The sequence below is a fragment of the Limulus polyphemus genome, unplaced genomic scaffold, assembly GCF_000517525.1.
Source record: "Limulus polyphemus unplaced genomic scaffold, Limulus_polyphemus-2.1.2 Scaffold123, whole genome shotgun sequence".
Lineage (NCBI taxonomy): Eukaryota > Metazoa > Arthropoda > Merostomata > Xiphosura > Limulidae > Limulus > Limulus polyphemus.
The window spans coordinates 615,515-626,993 of NW_013665733.1; the positions used below are offsets into that span (position 1 = coordinate 615,515).

The following is an 11,479-nucleotide window of genomic DNA, read 5'->3' on the forward strand; positions in this document are numbered from 1 at the left end:
TACAAAAGTCCTTACGACTTTGAGAGTAAACATAAATTTTAGAACCAGTCATGCGTTCAATATTAGTTTTAAGTGTACAATTGAGTATATAAACAGATCAAATTGTATTTCAAGTACTCTACAATAACTGACTTACAGGTCTTATTTTTGTACCTTTACTTGAAGAGTGACATGAACATGAAACAATAATGAACATAATTTAGCAAAAGTTATGCGTTAACTTTTTTCCCAATTTCTTCTTTCTAGAAACTTATAGAATTAACCATACCTTTATGAACATAATGCAAAACATATTAGAAACGTTTTATTTTAGTACAAATCACAGTTATTCCAGAAGTGAGATGATAAACCATGTATGCTAGATTAAATATCATTGGAGATTGGTAACATTATTGCCCCCCCCCCTCAAACACACACACACATACGATGCATCAAGTTTCCAAAAAACAAACAAAACAGTTTTAGTGATGTAATAAGAGCATGTCTATTCTTCAATGCTTTAAAAATTACCTTTCAATGGTTAGCAGAGAGAAGAACTGACTGTGAAAATTCGTTTCTCAATCTTAACAGTTAGAACTTTCACAATATGCGAGTATTATCAGTGAGGCCAAAATAACGTCGATACAATTAAAACAGACATTTCAAAAGGTTTCTGATTAAAGGCATTTTTTAAATTTTGAACAAAATAAATGACTTTTTTTTTACGGACACAGTTAGATGTTATGGAATAGATTTATAATAGCTCCGTTGTTTTTAAAAATTATCACACTTCTCCAGTAAATTAAATTAAATGCAATTTTTATACACCAATGCACTTAAGTGTTGTTACCACCATAAAAGAAACACAACTTTTACCACATCAAACTTTTTAATTTGCGTCCTTTCAGTTAATTCCTTAGAATATAAGTTTAAAATAATTCTTAATCTTAAAATGTTTACGTAAAATAAGCTAGACACAGACATTTACTTTTTTTTTGAGCCAGACATTTTCTAGATTTGATTCTTCTGTTTTATAGAAGATTATTTTGAAGATAGCTGTAACTTATAAGCTTAAGCAAAACTCTTCGTACACTTTTAGATTTGTTAGAATGTGGCTGATAAATTATGAACCTTTATGTTTTGAAAGTGCAACGTATTTTGGTGACCTTGGTCTTCTTACAGATATATCAGGTTAGCTTATGACAATTCAAATAAAATGTAATTTTCTGTTCAATATATTTTTTTTAACCTAATGATATCTCATATATTGCGGATTAACAATTAAACTTTTAATTAATTGTCTTAATGGCAGTTTTGTTTGTTTGCAACCAAACACAAAGTTACACAATGGACTATCTGCACTATGTCCATCGCTGATACTGAACCCTGATTTTCAGTGTTATAAATCTGCACACTTACCACTGAGCAGCTAGGGACTCCTAATGGCAGTAATAGTTTGTGATTGCACAGTGTGAACTATTTTTTTAAGGATAAACTTGTATCAGTTTATTTTAAATTTGAAAGTTAAAATGACTTAATTTCACCAGAGATTTGACAATCGCTTTAGAATAATTTACCAAATCCAAACAGTGCAATGTTTTAGCTGAAAGAATTGTGGTTTTAAACATGTCTGCTTTAATACAACGTCTCAAATGCAAGTCATCAAATATGAGTTAGTTCGAAGTAAAAAAACTTAACACTCTATTTCATGTGCTATCATACATTAAAAACAATGACACAAAGTTGTCCAACCCAAATCTCATCTGTACTAACAATGGTTAACCTTTTATTAAGAAACAATAATAAAACCCAAAAGATGTTATAATCGAAACAAAAGTAACAATTAAAAAATATAATCAATATATTGTTATAAAGTAAGAAGCTCCTTCATGGTCGAAAGTTTAAGAGTTTTTCTGTGGAATGCACATTGTAACCTGAAAAACAAAATAAAAATATATAAGAAATTGTTTATCAGAACTTTATGATAATCAATAGATCATGATGTAAAGTTTCATGGCATTTGAAATACATGAATTAGCTAGTACAAAAGTCTTCATATAGGAAAAAAATAAAGTATTGTTCTAAAAGGCATTTTTTATCCATTTTTTTAAAACAATTGTACAAAATCCATTAACTAAAATGTATTACTTACAGTTTTGATTTCTGTGTACTCATGGATAGCATCTTCTCCCCTGTATAAGATTTGGAATTTGTTATCAAAAGATTAAATGAAATCAAAAACAACTTAAATATTCTTATTTGTCTCAATATTGTAGTGTGAAACACCTAAACTTCATAATGGTTGGATTTAAAGGAGTGTCACCAAAACAATGTTCTAGTTTAACATAATTTTCAATCTGGTTATGCAAAAAATCCTCATATAACTATTTATGACAGATTTATTGATGTGTGGTGAAACAAATTAAGCAATATAAACCAGTACAATAGCCTGAAAACTAAATATCAAAATTTTTATCTGACATCTAAATATTCATGCCCTCATGAAGAGTTGAGAATATTTTATACAAAATGTATGAACAGAATAGATATTTACACAATTTATGTCAAGAGATACCTATAAAGAAATCTCATTATTTAGTTCTCAGACGTTTTTCTTCAAAGCAAAATTTTGTTTTGGGTGAGGTAAAAAACAAATGTATAAAAAATTATGAACATGAAAAATTTTGGATAAAGAAGTTTTATTATACAAGTCTAAATTAATAACAAGTGCTGTAGATTCTTTTTCTAATAAACTTCCCATAAATAAATACCTTGTACAGTACAAGGAAATCATGCTTTCATAAAATATATACATGTTTTTTGAAAAACAGAACCAAAACTACTTACATTTCTCGACCTTGACCTGACATTTTGAATCCTCCAAAAGGAACTTGTGGACCAGAAGCTAGGTAACAGTTCACCCTAAGATAATAATAATAAAATTATCAAATGCATTATATCAAGTGTGACTAGAGAGATTAAGTATATGAACAGCAAGCATTATCAAAATGTTTTGGGGGGAAAAAAAGATCTGAACTACAGGAGATTATTTTTTAAAAGATTTGCTGATTTATAGATTTTGATTCACAAGTTTTATTCCCAGTTTTTGTTCCATGAGAATCTCCATTAAGTCAAACTACTGTACAAAGGGATGCACACAGATCTACAAACTTATTCATTACAAATTGTTTTTTTTAGGAGACAATTTCATGAATGAGGGTTAAAACTGTGCATGATTATTTCAATATTAAATTTTACAAAAAAATCATTTCTTACCATATGGTTCCAGCTCTGACACCCTGAGTATACAACAAGGCTGTTTCAATGTTGTTAGTAAAAATACCTGCTGCCAAACCATAGTGAGTATTATTAGATCTTTCAATAACTTCATCCAAAGTTTTAAACTTCATTAACTGTTGCACTGGTCCAAATATTTCTTCTTTAGCAATCTTCATGTTGTCAGTAACAGATGAAAAAACAGTTGGCTGAACAAAAAAACCTTTTTTACCAAGGCGTCCACCACCACATTCTATTTTTGCTCCTTCCATTTTACCACACTCAATAAGGTTTAGAATTTTTGTGAACTGATCATGATCAACCTACAAGAAAAATTAAAGCATGTATGCATATATATTGATATATAATAAACATACATAAAACATTTATTCACTACTGTTTTACTTAACTCATTCTCAGTCATGAAATACTATAGTGCATGAAAAACTATGTAGTTTATTGGAAAGCACAACAACCTAATACATTTGTTTATATAATAAATAACATATTAAAAAAACACATTTAAAAAGTAACCTATTATCACATTTTTCATATTAAACTATTAATTCCCTTGACCACAGTTGCAGGGGACTCTGTATCAACATGTCGTTATGCCTAACATACTTGAAAAATATAATGAAGATAACAATGAACATATTTTCCCAATTGATGTGAACTGAATATTAATTTTAGAGTGTTGTACTTCACAGCAAGTATCATAAACATAATTAGATATAATGAATGTTCCAAAATCAACAAAATATAGCCACTGCTCTATTCTATTACAAATATAAGGATAAAAACTATCAATACTAGTGTTTGATCTTCATTCCCAGTAACAATACAACATCCTTACAATAACAGTTAATCACAGATGTAAATGCAGAATCTAAATCTTTTCACATAGCTGTTACATTTAACAGAAAAAAAAGAGTTATTAAGAAGGCTTCAGAAGCATTTACTTTTTTTGAAGCATTATTAATCTTGATTAAAAAATAATTTTGAATCACTTTTCTAGTTTCAAATAAGCTAAAATGAAATTATTATTTGCAACACTAACATGTAAAGATAATATGAAATTCTGCATACCATTCAAGTAACATAGTTCAAAGCTTTCTAAAAGTCAAGCTACTATTTACCACATGCATGTTTTGAGTTTTATGTGAATTGAAGATTACAGTATAATCCTGTTCTGATTACCTATAGAAAACGTGTTAAGAGTAAGCAAACATGCAAATACCTGTGGGCCCTGTTCAGTTTTTTCATCAAAAGGATCACCAACAATTTTCTTCATTGCCCGTTCTCTACTCTTCCTCACAAACTCATCATAAATTTCTTCTTGAATATAAGTACGTGAGCCAGCGCAACAACATTCTCCTTGATTGTAAAAACATCCAATATGAGCCATTTCAACTGCTTTATCCACTGCAATAAAAGATGTTAAAAGATTCACTTTATTACAAATAATATAATATTAAGGTCTTGAGTGTTGCTAGCTGTGAAGAGGATGCTGCTGATCTACAAAAGGATTTAGATCATTTAGTGAGTTTGGGAAATAAATGGCAAATGGGTTTTAATTATAATAAATCCAAGATAATGCATGTGGGTTATCATAATTTGAATTATAAGTATAATTTGGATGGGAATAACCTTAACAGTGTTATGAAGGAAAGGGATCTTGGTGTAATAGTTGATTAGTCTCTAAAGCTATCCAAGCAGTATGTTGTTGTTAGTGGTAGGGCAAAAAGGATTTTAAGTTGTATGTATAGAAATATTGAATACAAGTCTAAAGAGGTTATACTTTCATTGTACAGGTCACTGGTTAGGCCACATTTGGAATATTGTGTTCAGTCTTGGGCTCCTTACCTTAGGAAGGACATTGAATTGTTGGAAAGGGTTCAGAGAACGGTTACTGGAATGGTGCCTTGGATGGAGGGGTTGTCATATGATGAGAGGCTGAAATCTCTCAAATTGTTTTCTTATGAAAAAAGAAGAGTTGGGGGGGAACTGATTGAGGTGTTTAAGATTGTAAAAGGAATTGATAGTGTTGATTCATCATCATTTTTATAACTAACAATGAGAATAGGAGAACTAGAGGACACAAATATAAATTTTGGCAAGGTAGGAGTCATCTTCAGCTAAGACAGTTTTATTATTCTAACAGGATGGTTGGCCTTTGGAATGGGTTGCCTTCAAATGTTGAAAAGTATATGAATGAAAAGAGCTGGGTTTAAAATTATTTTATTTTTGTAATCATTTTAATTTAGTTTTGAGGATGGAACAGCTGAGATGGACCAATAGGTCCCATGTTGTCCCAAAATATTATGTTATGTTATAAATAGAAATCTGTAATAAATACATATTTAATTTAAGGTGAGATGTGATAAATATTTTCTAAATATCCTTAACAAAATGAGGTTCTAGTTTAATTTTATAGCACACAAGCCTTTATAAAGCACCAGATAACCAACTATTCTTTAGGAATTTTTCTCATCTCTTTATATTTTTAAAGTTTCTAAATCTTAAGGTCTACATGAATTATAAGTACAAATTTTCTGGGAGCACACTTAAGAGCACAGACATAACAGTTATTCAAATTATAATAATAATTGAATTATTATGTAAAATAAGCACTTTCTAGCAATACTCACAATCAGCATCTGCAAACACCACCAGGGGACTTTTACCTCCCATCTCAAGAGTAACTCGTTTAGTGTTGCTTCTACCTGCTGCCTGCTGGATTAACTTCCCTACCTAAAAACGAAATAATTAACAAAATAACCGGATTCTTTCCCCATATTATGAACATATTTGAATCATAATTGATTCTTAGGGGACAGTGACAAGTATTTTCTTAAACATTGCTAGATGTTAGTTTAATACCTCTCTCTCTCAATATTTTTGCAACAGATCCTAAACTGTTATACTACAAGATTTTAATATAGCATAACATATACTCACCTCAGTTGAACCAGTAAAGGAAATCTTATCAATATCTGGATGTTCCGAAATAGCTGCTCCAGCAGTTGTTCCATAACCAGGAACAATGTTAACAACACCAGGAGGAAATCCAGCTTCTTTAATTAAACTTCCTGCATAGAGTGCTGTCAACGGAGTCTGTTCAGCAGGTTTTACAACAACTGTATTCCCAGCAGCCAAGCTGGGTCCTAATTTATTGGTCACCATCATGAGAGGAAAATTCCACTATGTTAAGAATATAAGATTCTTATTATATCATTTCATGGTATATATTCAGAAATGAGCAATATATTTTCTATTTAGTGTTTATTTTTAACAAAAATTACAGTTAAGTTTATTGGTACATTTGTGTATCCATCAGCTTCTACCAATTTTAAAATATTATATATATTCTATGGGCTTGAAAGCAATACAAGAGGGAATCCTCAATAGCTGCAGCACTTTGAAATTCTTTGAGGCAGGATTAGAGTAAATTAATCTATGAGACCTTTTTCCTTTTTATTAGCTATATTTTTGTGATCCAGCAATACCAAGAGTGGGGCATGTGTATACCCGATTCAATTTTATTATTCATAACTATAAAGTTACCATTCAGTTGTTCATTACCCCCCCCTCTCAAATTAGTTTTTGACGTGCATGTTTTACAAATTTTTTTGTAAACAAAAGACTATTTACAGACTACAAACCTTTACATTAATTAAACATGTATATAAATGTTAATCAGGTTTTATGAGTTAAAATATATATAACAGAACAACTGCTTACAGGGACAATTAAGCCACAAACTCCTACAGGCTCAATCCTTGTGAAGCTGAAGAGGTTGCCATCTATATATATATATATAAATATCTATATTAAGCAAAAATATAAGTTTGGGTATCAAAATTTCATAGAATATTGAAGTCTATTTAACATTTTAAATAGCTGACATGAAGAAACATGTAAACTTTCAATCACAACAATAATAAAACTTTGTTATCCACAAGGTTTTAAAATGTAGCTTTCTGAAGGAACTTCAGGTCCAAAAAATACAAGGTGTCATCTGGTAAGCATACATAATTGCTGAAGTTACTATTCCACTTTTATTTTTTTAGTTTAGATTTTGAAAGTTATATACAAATAATCATTTAATGAGTTTTATTATATTTTTATAGAAATATTCTTATTCTAGTTATATTTCACCATCTCTTTTTCAATGTTATTTGTAACACTTCTACTGATTGACTTCACCTACCAACTGGTATGGTCTTCCCATGAATCTTATCTGTCCATCCAGCAAAGTATTGAATAGTTTTGATTCCAAATTCAACATCTCCTCTTGCATTTCTAAAAGTCTTCCCACAGTCTATAGTTTCCAGACTCTGGAAATAATAACCAGTAGGTACATAACACATTTGAACGTTTTGAACTGATAAACAAAAATTTAAACATCTTGAGAAAGCATAAAGGTGACTAAACTAATATAAAATAATAATTTCAAAATCAAGTAATTTGTCTTTAATATTATTTCATGATTCTTATCATCCCCACATGACTACATAAAGTAGTCATATCACTACAAAAGTTTAATAGAATATATTTTTGGGGAAAAAAGTGAACAAAATAAAGAAATTGGTATTTAGGATCAAAAGCAGCAGCTGTTTTGCAATTGTCTTACTTTATCAACATGTGGATGTTGTGACTGAAAACTGTAAGTGTGTGGTAGTAGGAAGCAAACATAGCAGAGAAGTAAGAGAATATAGTATGACAAAAAGTGTCTCTGCAGATAGAAGTTTGGATAAGATAATGTAATAAACATTTAAGAGGTCATTCAATCATTAGAACTACAAGCATTTCTTACACACATAGTTTTATGATTTGGTTTAAACTATGCATTTTCTCTTATTCCTCAATTGAGTATATCTTATGTTTAGTTATATACACTGTCCTCCAGTGGATAAGTTTATGGACTTACAATGCTAAAATCTGGGGTTTGGTTCCTCTCAGTGAACAGAGCACAGATAATCTATTATGTAGCTTTGTACTGAAAAATCAACAACAGATACATACAATGTAAGAATGAGAAAAAAGAAACTCCAATTACTAAGAAATTAATAATATAATATATATACTAACAGCTATGTAGTCTTTATCCCGTTCAAGTAAATCAGCAAACTTGTTGAGCAGCTTGCCTCTTTCTGAAGCATCCATAGTTCTCCATGTTGAGCCTAATTTGAAAGCTTCTTTAGCTGCCTTCACTGCTTTGTCAACATCTGCCTGAAAAACAAAGGACATACATAAAATGTTACATCAATCCATTAAATTCTTAGGAAATGTTAGACTCAAAGGTGGATACCTATTATGTTATTAATAAAAGATCTTCAATAAACAATGTTTTAGTAAATTAATGTTTATTCATCATCTTTCCAGGCCCTAAGACATCACCTCTATTGTAACAGCAATATTTATGTAGAAAGAGTAGATTCATGTCAAACTTAGTTCTATAGAATTGAAATTCCATACCTTATCTCCCTCCTGAACATCTGTTATTTTATCACCAGTTGAAGGATTAATTGTTGGAAAGACTTTTCCACTTACAGAATCATGCCATTCATTGTTGATAAAGATCTGTAATTGAAGACAGTTACATAACTTTAACAGTAAAGATTTTATCAATCTATAAATATATTACCATCAAAGAGAACAAGTCCTCCCTTTTATCTATCATAGAAAATTTCAATTCAGATGACCAACACAAATTAATATTTACACACACCCATGATATTCCAAAGCAGCAAGAATTGAATACTTATTCAACAAGAATAAGTATTGAAGTATTTTAATCTCACACATAGGGTTAAAGGGGATCAAAGTTTCCCAAATGCTCCAGTTAGGAAGAGCACACAAACACAAGTTTGCTTTCTCTTCTTTCAAACTAAATTACTGCCACGTTTAGTGTTTTTGTTTTTACTTACTGGCCCTTGCTATAAGGGATTACACATACAAAATAAGAAGGAGGAGGAAACAAAATTGTAAAAAGACCACCACACCTCAAACACACACAGATAGCTCTGACATGAATATCAGAGAAAGCACAGAACAAGAGGAAGAACACATAGAAACACACAAACTATACATGCACAACATAAAGAAGCACACGAGAACATACAAGCACAACAACTGAAACAAAAAGAAAAAAACACAGAAACATACAAACTATACATGCACAACATAAAGAAGCACACGAGAACATACAAGCACAACAACTGAAACAAAAAGAAAAAAAAAGAAAATAAACAACTACACCCACAAGAAAGTCTGGAAGCAAATGAAGATACAAATGACTTCATACTAGTAAAACCTAAGAAACAAAGAAAGCTAACGCCACAAAAAACAAACACGATCACACAAAGAAATACTACAAACACACACACAAACCTCCATGGTTTTCCATAATCATCCAAGGGCAGCGTCCTCGTTAAAAGGACAGAGGCCACTGACCTCAATTGACTCTGAAAAGAATGGCTCCAAGATGCTTTCACACCAGGAAATATAACAATGCACATATCAGGAACTAAATCCAACCCTAAATCTTTTGTCATAAAAGATTTACAGACAGGTATCACAAGTGAAGACATAAAATCTGAACTCACACATAAACACATACAACATACCAAGGTGGAACAAATTTTTTCCAACGGAACCCAGAGACTCATCAACTTAGTCAGAGTACATGTACACGAATCACAAGATATTCAGACGTGATATCAGATGGCACCATTCTCTGGTATCAAAAACACACAGTTGAACCCACAAATACACCAGCGGTAGTTACACCTGCCAACATTATGGACATGCAAAGCCCTCCCACACTGTGCAGGATGTGGGGGAAACACAGAAATGCAGACTGCCTGAGAGTGAACACACAACCACATTGCTGTAACTCTCAACAGCAACACACGGCAAACTATAAAGGATGCCAAAAATATAAGAACATCAAAACACGCAAAATAACAAGAGCACTCCAGACACACACACACAGAACCAGGAAGCAAACAGAACACAAAGAAGAACACATTTATTACCAACACTCAAACTTAAAGAGAACATAAACACAAATCAACAATCTACAACACATATACATATGCACAGGCAGCACGTACACTCACTCAAACTCACGATACACCCAAAGAAAAGAAGAATACACAACACATAAATGTTGTAACACAACAAAATGAAACCATAAGCAAAATAACACAGAGCTAAAACATTTTCTTTGAATTCTTAACACAATACAGAAACCCCCAAAACCAAGATGACAGCATCACACAAATAATTAAACTCGCAATTGAACACATTACACCCCTTCTCCCACAGATCATACAATTACTCATTATTCCTCATACATCTTTAGACCTTCATCATGTGGAAAAGTCAATAGTACAATACTCTGAAAATGTTTGCAAAAATAGGTAGTATCACTGAAACAAATCTGTAGAGAAAAAATATTATTTGATTATCAACTTAAGCAATAGAAATGATAGGATCACCAAGATTTATGGGTTTTTTTGAGCAGGTAAAATCTCCCTAGGCAAATTTGTTTGGGTTGTTACGTCTCCGTTCGTTAGTTAATTTTCCGTAACTTCGTTCCGACGAAACTTTAGCGACACAAATCCTTTCTAAAATAAAACTGGTTTATTCTTTCCGAATACAACTTTACGATACACTTAATTTCAACAGTCGTTCTATAACAAACGTCTCACGTGCTCGACTTCAACGATACTCAATTCAATTACACACTCTCTGACTGCAGTTCAATTACTCACTGCCCTCTTGTTCTGTCACGTTGTGAACGTCTTATATATACAAGACTAACACATATCTAGTAGTCTCTTGATAATTCATGAAGGTTGGAGAAAGACGTGGCTTGATACTAGTCACGTGACCTCGCTGACGCAACACTGCCCCTCCTAGTATTGTTCGTCCCGAACAATAGCCACTTGCAATAAACCAATAACAATTAACAATAACTTAATTAAATGTACATAATTACAAACACAAAATTACAATTCAACAAAGCCTCTTAATTTTACGGGACGTATCTTCTTCCATACTGGTCTCTGTCTCGTTGGCTTCTGATTCACGTGGGGCTAATCTGCTTCATCAGGAAATGTCCTATCGTCGGTAACAGTCACATCAGTGGTAGTAATTTCATCAAGAGCTTCACCATTTCCCTTCTCAAAACTGAGTAGAGTTTCTTCTTTGT

At 31.6% G+C, this 11,479-nt stretch overlaps 1 protein-coding gene across 3 annotated transcripts in view; it reads right to left on the reverse strand.

The window, feature by feature from the left end:
- Window positions 1-1,743: 1,743 nt before the first annotated feature.
- LOC106472721 (retinal dehydrogenase 1-like) overlaps window positions 1,744-11,479 on the reverse strand; it is a 16,683-nt gene continuing 6,947 nt past the window's right edge. Inside the window, exons 1-12 of one of the 3 annotated variants that reach the window (XM_022402171.1) lie at window positions 10,764-10,823; window positions 8,737-8,841; window positions 8,350-8,490; window positions 7,469-7,595; window positions 7,000-7,061; window positions 6,217-6,459; window positions 5,907-6,009; window positions 4,496-4,680; window positions 3,256-3,578; window positions 2,827-2,901; window positions 2,132-2,171; window positions 1,744-1,913 (exon numbers count right to left, since the gene is read on the reverse strand). In XM_022402171.1, coding sequence (XP_022257879.1) covers window positions 1,881-1,913; window positions 2,132-2,171; window positions 2,827-2,901; window positions 3,256-3,578; window positions 4,496-4,680; window positions 5,907-6,009; window positions 6,217-6,459; window positions 7,000-7,061; window positions 7,469-7,595; window positions 8,350-8,424 — 1,266 coding nt within the window. In that variant the 5' untranslated portion in view covers window positions 8,425-8,490; window positions 8,737-8,841; window positions 10,764-10,823 and the 3' untranslated portion in view covers window positions 1,744-1,880. Of the gene's footprint in view, window positions 1,914-2,131; window positions 2,172-2,826; window positions 2,902-3,255; window positions 3,579-4,495; window positions 4,681-5,906; window positions 6,010-6,216; window positions 6,460-6,999; window positions 7,062-7,468; window positions 7,596-8,349; window positions 8,491-8,736; window positions 8,842-9,887; window positions 10,065-10,763; window positions 10,824-11,479 lie in introns of those variants that run through there. The other 2 variants (XM_022402165.1, XM_013933380.2) reach the window with 2 other exon arrangements.